Raw genomic sequence first — 15644 nt, forward strand, 5'->3', positions numbered from 1 at the left:
TGCCACCACCACATATCTTAAGTTCCCCTATGCTGGTGGTAATGGACCTAGCAAATCAAGACCCCACCTTTGCAACGGCCAAGTGGGTTGTATTAATTGAGTTAAAGACGAAGGTTGTTTTTTATCTCTTGCACATTTCTGACAACCTTCGCACTTTTGTACTAAATCCGCTGCATCCGAAGATGCCTTTGGCCAATAAAATCCTTGGCGAAAAACTTTCCCAAGCAAGGGCCTAGATCCAATGTGAGATCCACACAGACCTGCATGTATGTCCTTCATTAATTCTATATCTTCGGATCTGGATAAACACTTGAGCAATGGGGAACAGACCCCACACTTGTATAACTCCCCTTCTATTATGACATATGGTCGAGCTCTTGCTTCTATTCTCCTGTTATAAGCTTCGTCGTCTGTAAGAAAATTACCCTGAAAAAAAGAAATGATCTCAGTTCTCCAATCTTCACTATAAACAGGGGATATATTAAGGATTGCTCTTTCAAGAAGCTCGACCGAAGGTGCTTTTATTGTTTCAAAAAAATACTTCCGAAGGTATAAGCAGCCCCTGAGCTGCTGACTTAGCCAATAGATCAGCGTATTCATTTTCTCCACGAGGAATATTTTTGACAGAGAAACCTTCAAGGAAGACTCAATCCTTCGGACTGTATCTAGATACTTTTCAAGCTTCGGGTCTCTTGCTTTGTAGCTCTTGTCAATATGACCAGAGATAACTTGAGAATCAGTTTTAAGAATGGCCCTTCTGATTCCCATTGCCTTTAATTTCCGAAGACCCAAAAGCAGAGCTTCATACTCAGCGATGTTATTTGTGCAACTAAAATCAAGTCTTGCCGCATAACAAGTTTTAACTTTGGAAGGTGAAACCAACACAGCAGCCGCTCCTGCTCCGAAGGTTCCCCAAGACCCATCGCAAAACACTGTCCATGCTTCGGCATCTTTATTTGTTTCTTCCTCCTGAGCCCCTGGCGTCCAGTCAGCAATGAAGTCTGCTAACGCCTGGGACTGAATCGAAGATCTATGAACATAATCGATACAAAATTCATTGAGCTCTGCAGCCCATTTTCCAATCCTTCCAGTAGCTTCTCGGTTTCTCATAATATCCTTCAGAGGTTGTGAAGAAGGAACAATTATGTTGTAAGCTTGAAAATAGTGCCGAAGCTTCCTGGAGGCCATCAAGACAGCATACAGTACCTTCTCCAATTCTGTATAGTTTTTCTTTGATAAACTAAGGACCTCGGATACAAAATATATTGGGGCCTGCCTCTTAACTTGGCCTTCAAGCTTCTCCTGAACAAGTGCTGCACTTACCGCTGAGTGCGAAGCTGCCACATATAATAACAAAGGAGCCCCTGGCGTAGGTGGAGTTAATGTTGTTAAATCTATCAAATACTGCTTCAGCTCTTCGAAGGCCTTCTGCTAGATTGGTCCCCATTGAAAGACTTCGGCTGACTTCAGCACTTCGAAGAATGGTAAGTTTCTCTCTGCTGATCTAGATATGAATCTGTTGAGAGACGCCAGCCTTCCTGTCAATCTTTGAGCCCCCTTTTTTGTACTTGGTGGTTCCATTCGAAGTATAGCTTCGATTTTGCTTGGATTAGCCTCGATTCCCTTTGTTGAGACTAGCCAACCGAGAAATTTCCCCTTCTTTACTCCGAAGACACATTTTTCTAGATTCAATTTTAGACCAGCCTGTCTAAAATTAGCGAAGGTCTCCTGCAAATCAGCAATGTGGTTATCTTGCTTCGTGCTTTTTACAATGATATCATCAACATAGGTTAGCACATTCCTGCCTATCTGAGAATGAAGGACCTTCGTTGTCATTCTGCTGAAACTTCCTCCGGCATTCTTAAGCCCCTCAGGCATTCGAAGGTAACAATATGTCCCACTAGGGGTTATGAAGCTGGTTTTCGGTTCATCCTCCTTCTTCATCCATATTTGATGATAGCCTGAATAGCAATCCAGCAAACTCATAAGCTCTGATGAAGCTGCTGCATCAACCAAGGAATCTATCCTTGGCAATGGAAGTTCGTCCTTCCGACAGGCTTTATTGAGGTCAGTAAAATTGATACACATTCTCCATTTACCATTGGCCTTCTTCACCATAACAGTGTTAGCCAACCATTCTGGGTATTTTACTTCTCTAATAACTCCAGCACTGAGGAGTCTTTTCACTTCATTCCGAGCACCTTCGGCCTTGTCACCAGACATTTTCCGAAGCCTCTGCTTTCTGGGTCTGAAGGATGGATCAACATTGAGCGAATGCTCAATAACATCCCTGTTAACTCCACAAAGATCATTAGCTGACCAAGCAAAAACATCTTTATTGTTGAACAAAAACCTTATCAAGGTTTTCTCCTGCTCTTCGGACAATTGAGATCCCAATAGCACCTTCTGCTCTGCTATATCCTCACATAAGAGAATGGGTTTCGGCTGGTCAGCCGAAACAGCTTTTTCCCTTCTGAACTTGTATTGCTCAAAAGCTTCAGTTCCATCTATATTATGGATTGCTTTTGAGTCTGTCCAATTTCCTTCAGCCCTTCTGGCAGCTTCTTGACTTCCATGAATAGCAATGGGCCCTTGGTCCGAAGGTATCTTCATGCAAAGATAAGCTGGATGCAGAATTGCTTCGAAGGCATTAAGAGTACCACGACCAATGATTGCATTGTAAGGGTATTCCATGTCAACAATATCAAACACAATTTGTTCAGTCCTTGTGTTGTTGATAAATCCGAAAGCCACTGACATTGAGATTTTGCCGAGTGCTACAATCTGCCTCCCTCCGAAGCCGCAAAGGGGATGTGTAGCATCAAGAATTTTATCTTCGGGTTCTTGCATCTGTCTGAAGGCCTTAGCAAATATGATATCAGTTGCACTGCCTGTATCAACCAAAACATTGTGGACCAAAAATCCTTTGATAACACAAGAGATAACCATAGCATCATTGTGTGGGTAATCCTTGAGTTGAAGGTCCTCTTGGGAGAAGGTAATAGGAATGTGAGACCATTTTGACTTGATGAAGGGTCCTTGCACCCCGACATGTTGTACCCTTCTCTGTGCCTCCTTCTTCTGCTTCTTGTTGGCTGGCTCTGAACATGAACCGCCTGTTATCGGGAGTACCAGCTTCGAAGCCGAAGCAGCTCCAGCTTGAATGTCGAACGAAGCCATCAGCTCATAAAAGTGGAAGTGAGTTCACCGGAGGAGGGCGCCAATGTTGGGGACTTGTTCTCAAATGCTATGAATTAAGAACAAGGCAACATAAAATGTTAAATGTTAATGCCCTTCGCCCGCCGAAGCATTATTTCCTCAAGGATTTAATGAACTTCGGACGAAGGTTAAAAACGGTGCAATTACGAAGGTCGAATCTTCGTAATTGAACTTTCAGAGATTATATAAAACAATGCAAAATATGAAGCATTAAAGACAAGTAAATTAAAAGTAAACAACATCATTTTTATATTATATAAACTTGATGCATTCAAATATTAAATACATTTATACCTCTGCCTTGACAAAGAATAATTTCCGAGTGATGCGATTGCAATTACAGGAATGCGTGAACAGTAAAGGAGTACTGTTCACTATTTATAGGCATAGGACACAGCCTGTGAGGAATTACAATCATGCCCCTCATAAAAGTTTACAACACTGACTCAGACCTTTATGGGCTAAAAAGTCATTCTATCTTTAAGTCGGTTCGACCCTTCATCTTCGGACATGTTGCAATACCGAAGCTTCATGAATTGTGCCTTCGGCGTTACGTATGAGTAGCTTCAGCCGAAGCTATCTCTTTCTACAGGACCTTCGGCGACGAAGCATGGTCCCAACAGGGTACATTTGGGTTAATAACTTGGGTTAATGCTAAAACCTGGCTTTCTACTAGTAATAATAACCTGACCAACTAAAAGCAACTGCTTGACTTAACTCCACATAAAGCTAGTCCACTACAGCCAAACGGGATATATTGCTGAGTATGTTGATGTGTACTCACCCTTGCTTTACACACCAAACCCCCCCAGGTTGTCCGCGTTGCAACCACTGCTCAGGTGAAGATGAAGCCGTGGAGGAGGACTTCCAGGAGTTCCAAGATTATGATGAGTTCTAGGCGTGGGTTAGCGGCAAACCCCCAGTCGGCTGCCTGTGTAGGCCGTGTGTATCTACGTTTCTTTTCCGCACTTTGATAATTGTTAAAGACTATGTGGATGTCTCGGACATCATGATGTAATCGACTATTATACCCTCTTTTATGTCATTATTTGAGCACTGTGTGATGATGTCCAGTTATGTAACTATTGTGTACGTGAATTGCTGATCCTGACACGTACATGGTTCGCATTCGGTTTGCCTTCTAAAACCGAGTGTGACATAGGTGGTATCAAAGCCCATGCTGACTGTAGGACCGCTAACCTAGAATAGAATGGTCATTCTTAGGATTATAGACCCCTATTATCACCTTGACTTTGGTATCCCTTCAAAAGTTGGTCATATCGACCAAACCTATATTCTACTATATATTATTATACCTTGCTGAAAATTTTGTTTTTATTCTAATTCCTCATTTATTTATGGTCTACTTGCTGGTCATATTAGTTCTGTTCTCACTCTTATGCTTACGGTGTCTTTTGTAGATGGCTCGTCTTAGACACACTGCACGGAAGTCAGTCATTCCTTTCCTGCCTTCTCGTCTCGCGGAGCGTTCGCTTCGGCGTCCGGTGGCTGGTTAGTCTAGCCACTTGGAGAGGCTGCACCATCGACCTTTCAGAGGAGCAGGAGCTGGAAGGATGGGTTGCCCGACCCATCACCCGTGACGCCGCTCGCGGGTGTCACTTTCACGATGCGCTCGACACCTTGCTACGCTAGACACTTGACCGACGCACTTGGTCTATCGAGTATCGTTGTGTTGTCTTCCAGCACAGTCGCGGGGTTTACCCGGACCGTTGGGAGGTGACCTGCTTGGTGCGCCGCCCGGAGAACAGTCTCCGGGGTGCGGAGGTCTGCTCAGAGCACTATTCTATCTCTGAGCGGGACTCAGCTGAGGCGGCCATGCAAGATGCCGCATGGCGTGCGCTTTCGCACTACTGCTTAATGCTCGGTGGGGTAGTTGATGGTATTAACCTGAAGTATTGAAAGGGAAATGTGCCCTTGGGCCATTTCTAAGTATTTTGGTGATTTAGTGTCCAACACAAGTGCCTAAGTGTAAAATGGTGGACAAAGTACAAATCAAGGATAAAGGTATGTTTCTCAGAGTTAGTACATTGTTTTATGGACTAATGTATTGTGTCTAAGTGCTGGAAACAGGAAAAAATCCAATTGGAAATGTCTTGGCTCGAGCAGCCAAGACTCTGCTCAGTCTAGGAGCACCGGACTGTCCGGTGATGCACCGGACAGTGTCCGGTGCGCCAGGCTGGCTCGAGCAAACTGGCTGCTCTCGGGAATTCATCGGCGACGTACGGCTATAATTCACCGGACTGTCCGGTGTGCACCGGACTGTCCGGCGAGCCAACGGTCGGCCGGGCCAACGGTCGGCCGCGCGATCTGCGCGGGACACGTGGCCGAGCCAACGGCTAGAAGGGGGCACCGAACTGTCCGGTGTGCACCGGACATGTCCGGTGCGCCAACGGCTCTCAGGCTGCCAACGGTCGACTGCGTCACTTTTGAAAGGAAATCGGGCACCGGACAGTGTCCAGTGTGCACCGGACTGTCCAGTGCGCCAGGCGACAGAAGGCAAGATTTGCCTTCCAGGAATGCTCTCAACGGCTCCTAGCTGCCTTGGGGCTATAAAAGGGACCCCTAGGCGCATGGAGGAGAACACCAAGCATCCTCTAAGCATTCCTAAGCACTAAGACATCGATTCCGCGCCTTTGATTCTTTGCGATAGCAATTAGAGCTCTAGTTGAGTTGTGAACTCATTGAGTTGTGTTGTGAGCTCTTGTTGCGACTTGTGTGCGTGGTGTTGCTGTGATCTTTGTGTCTTGAGTGTGTTGCTCATCCCTTCCTTACTCCGTGCTTCTTTGTGAACTTCAAGTGTAAGGGCGAGAGGCTCCAAAGTGTGGAGATTCCTCGCAAACGGGATAAAGTAAAGCAAGCAAAACACCGTGGTATTCAAGTGGGTCTTTGGACCGCTTGAGAGGGGTTGGTTGCAACCCTCGTCCATTGGGACGCCACAACGTGGAGTAGGCAAGCGTTGGTCTTGGCCGAACCACGGGATAACCTCCGTGCCATCTCTGTGATTGATATCTTTGTGGTTATTGTGTCTTTGCTGAGACTCCTCTCTAGCCACCTGGCGATTATTGTGTTAACACTTAACCAAGTTTTTGTGGTTTAAGTTTAAGTTTTACAGGATCACCTATTCACCCCCTCTAGGTGCTCTCAATTGGTATCAGAGCCGTTCTCTTCAAGAAGGGACTAATCGCACGAAGAGATGGATCCTAAGGGAAAGGGGATGGTGGTCAACAACAACGAGAAGGAGTCTATCTTCAACGAGCCGAAGGATGACAAGCCTACCGACTCGGGCTTGGGCCACAAGCGCAAAGATGGGAAGAAGAAGAAGACAAGACGCATCAAGGAGATCGTCTACTACGACGACAGCGATGAGTCCTTTTCTTCCCAAAAGGACGACGATGACTACGAGAAAAAGAAAACGGTCAATTCGAACTTTTCTTTTGATTACTCTTGTATTCCTCAAAGTACAAATGCTCATTTATTATCTATTCCACTTGGTAAACCTCCTCATTTTGATGGAGAGGACTACGGATTTTGGAGTCACAAAATGCGTAGTCACTTGTTCTCTCTCCATCCTAGTATATGGGAGATTGTAGAGAGTGGAATGCACTTTGATAGTACAGATAGTCCCATGTTCATTAATGAACAAATTCATAAAAATGCACAAGCTACTACTGTTCTTCTAGCTTCATTGTGCAGGGATGAATACCACAAAGTGAGTGGCTTGGATAACGCCAAGCAAATTTGAGACACCCTCAAGATCTCTCATGAGGGGAACGACGTCACAATGCTCACCAAGATGGAGTTGGTGGAGGGCGAACTCGGGAGATTCGCAATGATAAGGGGAGAAGAGCCAACCCAAACGTACAACCGGCTCAAGACCCTTGTCAACAAGATAAGAAGCTATGGAAGCACGTGATGGACGGACCACGACGTCGTCTGCCTAATGCTAAGGTCTTTTACTGTCCTTGATCGTCATCTTGTGAACAATATTCGTGAGAATCCTAGGTACACCAAGATGACGCCCGAGGAGATACTTGGAAAGTTCGTGAGCGGGCGAATGATGATCAAGAAAGCAAGATACGTGGACGACGCATTGAATGGTCCAATCAATGAGCCTCAACCTCTTGCTCTCAAGGCAACAAGAAGCAAGGAGACGCTACCTAGCAAGGTGGCACAAATTGAGGCAGCCGGACTTAATGATGAAGAGATGGCCCTCATCATCAAGAGATTCAAGACGGCGCTAAAAGGTCGCAAGGAGCACCCCAACAAGAACAAGATGAAGGGGAAGCGCTCCTGCTTCAAATGTGGTAAGATTGGTCATTTTATAGCTAATTGTCCCGACAATGATAGTGACCAGGAAAAGAAGAATGGAAAGTGGGAAAAGAAGAAAAACTACAAGAAGGCGAAGGGCGAGGCACATCTTGGAAAGGAGTGGGATTCGGATTGCTCCTCGTCCGACTCCGATAATGAAGGACTCGCCGCCACCGCCTTCAACAAGTCATCCCTCTTCCCCAACGAGCGTCACACATGCCTTATGGCAAGGGAAAAGAAGGTCTGTACTCGAAACTCTACTTATGCTTCTTCAAGTGAGGACGAATCTAGTGATGAGGATGAAATAGATTATTCATGTTTATTTAAGGGCCTAGATAGAACCAAGGTAGATAAAATTAATGAATTGATTGATGCCTTGAATGATAAGAATAGGCTTTTAGAAAAACAAGAGGATTTGTTGTATGAAGAACATGACAAATTTGTAGAAGCACAAAAATCTCATGCTTTAGAAGTTAAAAGAAATGAAATGCTTTCTTGTGAATTATCTTCTTGCCATGAGACAATTTCTAGCTTAAGGAGCATTAATGATGATTTGAATGCTAAGTTAGAAATAGCTAGTAAATCAACATCGTGTGTAGAAAATGTTGTTTGCAATAGGTGTAAAGATTTTGATATTGATGCTTGTCGTGAACACATAGCTTCTATTGCAAAATTAAATGATGAAATGGCTAGTCTTAATGCCCAACTTAAGACTAGCAAAAGCGAATTTGACAAATTAAAAGTTGCTAGGGATGCCTACACGGTTGGTAGACACCCCTCAATTAAGGATGGGCTTGGTTTCAAGAGGGAAGCCAAGAACTTGACAAGCCGTAAGGCTCCCATCTCCGCCAAAGAGAAAGGGAAGGCCCCTATGGCAAGTAGTACTAAAAAGAACCATGCTTTTATGTACAATGATAGAAGACAGTCTCATAGGAGTTATAATGCTTTTGATTCACATGCCTATGATTCTTATGCTATGTTTGCTTCTAGTTCTTCCTATATACATGGTAGAGATATGCCTAGGAAAAATATTCATCATGTGCCTAGAAAGAATATTGTTCATGTTCCTAGGAAAGTTATGAATGGACCCTCTACAATTTATCATGCTTTAATGCTTCATTTGCTATTTGTAGAAAGGATAGGAAGATAGTTGCTAGGAAATTAGGGGCAAAATGCAAGGGTGATAAAACTTGCATTTGGGTCCCTAAGACAATTGTGACTAACCTTGTAGGACCCAACAAGAGTTGGGTACCTAAGACCCAAGCCTAAATTTGCCTTGCAGGTTTATGCATCCGGGGGTTCAAGCTGGATTATCGACAGCGGATGCAGAAACCATATGACGGGGGAGAAGAAGATGTTCACCTCCTACGTCAAGAATAAGGATTCCCAAGATTCAATCATATTCGGTGATGGGAACCAAGGCAAGGTGAAAGGCTTAGGCAAGATTGCAATATCAAATGAGCACTCTATATCTAATGTGTTTTTAGTTGAGTCTCTTGGATATAATTTGCTATCTGTTAGTCAATTATGCAATATGGGATATAATTGCCTTTTCACAAATGTAGATGTGTCTGTCTTTAGAAGAAGTGATGGTTCACTAGCTTTTAAGGGTGTATTAGACGACAAACTTTATTTAGTTGATTTTGCAAAAGAGGAGGCCGGACTAGATGCATGCTTAATAGCTAAGACTAGCATGGGCTGGCTGTGGCATCGCCGCTTAGCACATCTCTACTACTCTATATGTGTGGAGTGTAGGCGTGCACACCGAGCGTTCTGCCGCTGGCGTTCTGCCATCGCGCCCCGCCCCGCAGGCAGCCGCCCCGCAATCCCCGCCGGCAAGCAGCCGCCCCGCAATCCCCGTCCTCACCGATGGAAGGTCATCCGCGCCCGCAATCCTTTCCATCCGCTCCCGCAATCCGCCGCTGGAAGGTGCTCGCCGATGGAAGGTTAGCAGGTCCGCTGGAAGGTCCTCGCGGATGGAAGGTACGCGCGTTCGCCAGGGCTACAACTCCTCCTCCTCCTCTCCCCATTGCTCAGTGTAGGCAGTCCCCAAATCCGCGCCCCTTGCGCCATGTTCATGCCCCGCCATCCTCGCCGTGCTCCCTGCCATCCCTTCCATCGGCGCCCGAGAGGATCCGTCTGGTTCTTCGTCGATCTGGGCACGAGACCGCCCATGCCATCCTTCACCACAATATTTTCGGCCAAATCGCTGGGTCGTGATGTTGGAGGCCGATAATTCCCTGCTCCAAGGACGATGACGAGATGCCGATGCAGATGCGGATCCAGAATCGGACCACGGGGCTGACGGGGTGGTCACGTGGTGGGTCGCGCTCGCTGTTTGCGTCAACATCGGCCTCGCGCTCGACAGGGTCCTGTGCTGAACAAGGTTTCTATGGATTCCGCCGCCGCCGCCCGCTCGTGACGCTGCCATGTTCCCGTAGGTGCCGTCAGCCGCTGGTGCCGTGCAGTCGGGCCCTTCCATGGCGTGTCCCTTGGCTCGCCCTTCTATGACGTGAGCTCTCGGAGGTGCAGAAGAAGCGCACGCTCTACAGCTTGAGTTGCCCCCTGGCTCTAGGTACGCACCTCCTTCATGTTCTTTCCACGACCTCGGCCTCCACTCTATCCTCTGCGCCCACCTTCAAGGTAGCTCCCTATCTTCCTTCACTCTCCATCAAAGCTTTGCTCGCATCAAATTAAATTTCTTTTCGTTATGGATTTAGCTTCATTATATAATATTTTGCTCAGTGAATTGATCGAGTTTGGTGCACGAATGTCATGCTCCTAGATTTTGTACTAATTGATGAAGTAGCAAATGTAGTTCGTGGTGGTGATTTAAGTCATGTCTGATGAAATTGATGCTTATATAGAGGGGTTCTTTGTGCTTTCGAAAGAATTATGCAGGAAAATCGACTGCATTTGGGAAGGCATATTTTCCCCCACATGACAGTATCTATACGTATTGCAGTTGAAATGGAAATAATTGAAATACAAGGTATGCGCAGGTGTAGTCTATTATATTGGAGTTAAGATAGCGCTAGCTTGCAGTCACACTCGATGAAGTCCTATAGGGATAGATTTCAAAAGTAAGATCCAATACAACGTTACTTCAACTGCAATTAGCGATTAGCCAAAACTTTCATTTTCAGATCGTACTTGCCCTTGAAGTTATTGTGTTCTTTAGTCTAAAACTTTCCATGGATTCTTCATAAATAACTACATGATGATAGAGAATAAAGGAAATTTGTATTTTTTTTGTAATACTATCTCTTTGTTCAAAATTGTTGGAATGTAAGTTTACTTAGGTCATTTTCTATAGATCACATTGTTCAAAAGAATTTATAACGATGTTATTTTTCAGTCTATCTCTACATCCCTCTCCCCATCTTGTTATGTAATTATGAGTTCATTAGATATCATTGATCTGAATTAATTTTTATCCATAATGAACTTATTTTTAATGAACCCTGGTCCTTCGTTGCTCACAACAGGGTCCAAGTTCTTGACACATGATATACATATACGAGATGGACTTAAAAACTAACAAAGGTCTTCTTTTGGTGGCAGATAATTTTAGTTTTCTTGTGATTATCTTTATGAAGTGGGCGGTACCTCCAAAGAAATAGATGATCTGTTGACTTATGGCAGTCGAGCATTACATATTTTTTGCATGAAATCGACATCTGAGCAGCGATAATTTTGTTTTGAACGCTTCTCTATTGCAAGATTTAGATGTCTACTATCCTTTGCAATTGATCAAGAATGGTGAGCTATTCTAAGGAAGCATCTGAAAAATATACCTGCTGTCCTGGAGTGTCACAGATCAGGTAATAACCATGACCAACCATCGCTTACTATGCTTTATTAATGTACAATACATTAGTAATTCTGAAAATATGAGGCAAACTGACCACAATAGGGTTGAGATGATTCCATCATACTTAACCACTCAACGTGTACATGCTGCACAACCGGACGCACGTCGCGAGCTTTGTTCTAGAAACTCATTTTTATGCAGCATCTTCTATACCTTTTAAACTGGATGCATTTCCTCCCTTTTCAGTATGAATCACCAAAAGTGCTGGCAAAGGAATGCCCCAACCCTAATGAGGATGACCATTGATTTGTTGTTTTGACAGGTAATGCAGATTACAAATTCTTGCTGCCCAAGTGCTCATTTACTAACATATTGCACCTCTGTACAATTATAATTTTAATTTTTTATCATTCTTTTATTTGTACCTTGTCAAACTTGGATAGAAAGTATAGATGTCATTCTTAAGTAATAGCCAAGACTTTCATGTAGATTGCAACACATCTGCTGCTACTGGGCTTCTGCGCTCTGCTGCTTGATGGAGGCCGCTAATTCTTCATGCCCAAGTTCCCCTGATCCTGCACCTTTCTTTTCTCTCAAACCTGATTTGTAGTGATTTTGAGGACTAGATTTTTTGCACCATATGCAGAATTTGATGTGCTTTGAACCAAAACAAAAAAATCTCTTTCAAAAATTAGGCGATCGTGAATTCATAAAGTTTTTTTAATGAAGTGATTCATAAGGGAGAAGTAGCATAGAGTAATTTATTTGATGATGTTATCTTTGCGGTTTAAATTTGAAACAAGTAGGAGGTCTTGTTATGTATATGACTCTATTCTGATGTTTTTGAAGATCATCCATTTACTCAACAACAGCTTCCAGCTTGCAAGACTATACTTGCGACTCAGACAGTAAGTTTGACCGCCTGTGCATTAGTCGTATCTCATTTTTTTAGTTATTTCTCAAGGTTTAGAGATTTAGAATACGATGATGATTAATGCAACTAACCCTGTGAAACACAAATAGGTCATTCTTGTACTTCTGTTTATGGTGGAACCAGCACGGCCTGGGCGGCGACAACGTGTTCGGTAGCTGCCGTCCTCTCCATAACGGGCTCGTCAGCCTCATGCACTGGTCTGGGAAGGGCAAGCCATGGGACCGTCTCGACGCCGGCAAGCCTTGCGCACTGGACCACACCTGGAAGGCGTACGACCTCTACATTGGCGAGAATGATTCATCATCAGCATCAGCTTCATCGGGGTAAGCCTGTCTCTCTCTCTCTTGCCCTTCCACCAACGCCGAAGCGGGAGTATGCATGGTCGCTGGAGTCCTTATTTGTTTGGTCTGCACTCTGTGATGCTCGGTAGCTGAAGCCCGGTGCCGACGGCTCCTTCCCGGTAGATCGGGCGGAGGCGACCAGCAGCGAGAAGCTCCTCTGTGACGTCATGAACGAGAACAAGATCGAGCTCTACGCCGCATACGTGGGCTCTGCTTTTCTTCTTCATTTGTGTTGGTCCATTAGTTCAGGAATTGTTTCATTTACATGTATATTCAGTACACTCGTATAATGGAAACAGGCAAATCTCTATCTCATTCTTTGGTTATCGTGTTATTATATGGTTCCGTTGCAACGCACGGGCACTCACCTAGTGTAGGGATGAAGAACCTTCACAAGCTTCTAAAGGGAGAACACGTGATAGGTTTGACTAACGTGCAATTCGAAAAAGATAGACCTTGTGCAGCTTGTCAAGCAGGTAAACAAGTGGGAGGAGCATATCACAGCAAGAATGTGATGACCACATCAAGACCCCTGGAGCTGCTACATATGGACCTCTTCGGACCCGTCGCCTATCTAAGCATAGGAGGAAGTAAGTATGGTCTAGTTATTGTTGATGACTTTTCCCACTTCACTTGGGTGTTCTTTTTGCAGGATAAGTCTGAAACCCAAGGAACCCTCAAGCGCTTCCTAAGGAGAGCTCAAAATGAGTTTGAGCTCAAGGTGAAGAAGATAAGAAGCGACAATGGGTCCGAGTTCAAGAACCTTCAAGTGGAGGAGTTCCTTGAGGAGGAAGGGATCAAGCACGAGTTCTCCGCTCCCTACACACCACAGCAAAATGGTTTGGTAGAGAGGAAGAACAGGACGCTCATCGATATGGCGAGGACGATGCTTGGAGAGTTCAAGATCCCCGAGTGCTTTTGGTCGGAAGCCGTGAACACGGCTTGCCACGCCATCAACAGGGTCTACCTTCATCGTCTCCTCAAGAAGACGTCATATGAGCTACTAACTGGTAACAAACCCAATGTATCGTACTTTCGCGTATTTGGGAGTAAATGCTACATTATAGTGAAGAAGGGTAGGAATTCCAAATTTGCTCCCAAAGTTGTAGAAGGTTTTTTGTTAGGTTATGACTCAAATACAAAGGCGTATAGAGTCTTCAACAAATCATCGGGTTTGGTTGAAGTCTCTAGCGACGTTGTATTTGATGAGACTAATGGCTCTCCAAGAGAGCAAGTTGTTGATCTTGATGATATAGATGAAGAAGACGTTCCAACGGCCGCAATGCGCACCATGGCGATTGGAGATGTGAGGCCACTGGAACAAAAGGAGCAAGATCAGCCGTCTTCCTCAACGATGGTGCATCCCCCAACTCAAGATGATGAACAGGTTCATCAAAAGGAGGCGTGTGATCAAGGGGGAGCACAAGATGATCATGTGATGGAGGAAGAAGCGCAACCGGCACCTCCAACCCAAGTTCGAGCGATGATTCAAAGGGATCATCCCGTCGACCAAATTCTTGGTGATATTAGCAAGGGAGTAACTACTCGATCTCGATTAGTTAATTTTTGTGAGCATTACTCCTTTGTCTCTTCTATTGAGCCTTTCAGGGTAGAGGAGGCCTTGCTAGATCCGGACTGGGTGTTGGCCATGCAAGAGGAGCTCAACAACTTCAAGAGGAATGAAGTTTGGACGCTGGTGCCTCGTCCTAAGCAAAATGTTGTTGGAACCAAGTGGGTGTTCCGCAACAAATAAGACGAGCACGGGGTGGTGACAAGAAACAAGGCTCGACTTGTGGCAAAAGGTTATGCCCAAGTCACAGGTTTGGACTTTGAGGAGACTTTTGCTCCTGTGGCTAGGCTAGAGTCTATTCGTATCTTGCTAGCATATGCCGCTCACCATTCCTTCAGGTTATTCCAAATGGATGTGAAGAGCGCTTTCCTCAACGGGCCAATCAAGGAGGAGGTGTATGTGGAGCAACCCCCTGGCTTCGAGGATGAACGGTACCCCGACCACGTGTCTAAGCTCTCTAAGGCGCTCTATGGACTTAAGCAAGCCCCAAGAGCATGGTATGAATGCCTTAGAGATTTTTTAATTGCTAATGCTTTCAAGGTTGGGAAATCCGATCCAACTCTTTTCACTAAGACTTGCGATGGTGATTTGTTTGTGTGCCAAATTTATGTCGATGACATAATATTTGGTTCTACTAACCAAAAGTCTTGTGAAGAGTTTAGCAGGGTGATGACGCAGAAATTCGAGATGTCGATGATGGGCGAGTTGAACTACTTCCTTGGGTTCCAAGTGAAGCAACTCAAGGACGGCATCTTCATCTCCCAAACGAAGTACACGCAAGACTTGCTAAAGCGGTTTGGGATGAAGGACGCCAAGCCCGCAAAGACTCCAATGGGGACCGACGGACACACCGACCTCAACAAAGGAGGTAAGTCCGTTGATCAAAAGGCATACCGGTCCATGATAGGGTCTTTACTTTATTTATGTGCTAGTAGACCGGATATTATGCTTAGCGTATGCATGTGTGCTAGATTTCAATCCGACCCTAAGGAGTGTCACTTAGTGGCGGTGAAGCGAATTCTTAGATATTTAGTGGCTACGCCTTGCTTCGGGATCTGGTATCCAAAGGGGTCTACCTTTGACTTGATTGAATATTCAGATTCCGACTATGCTGGATGTAAGGTCGATAGGAAGAGTACATCGGGGACGTGCCAATTCTTAGGAAGGTCCCTGGTGTCATGGAATTCTAAGAAACAAACTTCCGTTGCCCTATCCACCGCTGAGGCCGAGTATGTTGCCGCAGGACAGTGTTGCGCGCAACTACTTTGGATGAGGCAAACCCTCAGGGACTTTGGCTACAATTTGAGCAAAGTCCCACTCCTATGTGATAATGAGAGTGCTATCCGCATGGCGGAAAATCCTGTTGAGCACAGCCGCACAAAGCACATAGACATCCGGCATCACTTTTTGAGAGACCACCAGCAAAAGGGAGATATC

General features: G+C 45.0%; 1 protein-coding gene across 1 annotated transcript; it reads left to right on the forward strand.

The window, feature by feature from the left end:
• Positions 1 to 12127: 12127 nt before the first annotated feature.
• Positions 12128 to 12623, forward strand: LOC103637239 (uncharacterized). The gene is made up of 2 exons (XM_020543099.1): positions 12128 to 12270; positions 12386 to 12623. Exons 1-2 carry the CDS (start codon positions 12131 to 12133, stop codon positions 12621 to 12623), a joined length of 378 nt encoding a protein of 125 aa, XP_020398688.1. The 5' UTR covers positions 12128 to 12130.
• Positions 12624 to 15644: the final 3021 nt, after the last annotated feature.

The sequence above is a fragment of the Zea mays genome, chromosome 8 (genome assembly GCF_902167145.1).
Source record: "Zea mays cultivar B73 chromosome 8, Zm-B73-REFERENCE-NAM-5.0, whole genome shotgun sequence".
Classification (NCBI taxonomy): domain Eukaryota; kingdom Viridiplantae; phylum Streptophyta; class Magnoliopsida; order Poales; family Poaceae; genus Zea; species Zea mays.

Bases quoted from the DNA above. Each gene is read 5' to 3' on its own strand.
- LOC103637239 (XM_020543099.1), top strand. From the start codon at position 12,131: ATGATGTTATCTTTGCGGTTTAAATTTGAAACAAGTAGGAGGTCTTGT. The intron at 12,271-12,385 runs GTAAGTTTGACC...AAACACAAATAG, and splicing joins CTATACTTGCGACTCAGACA to GTCATTCTTGTACTTCTGTT.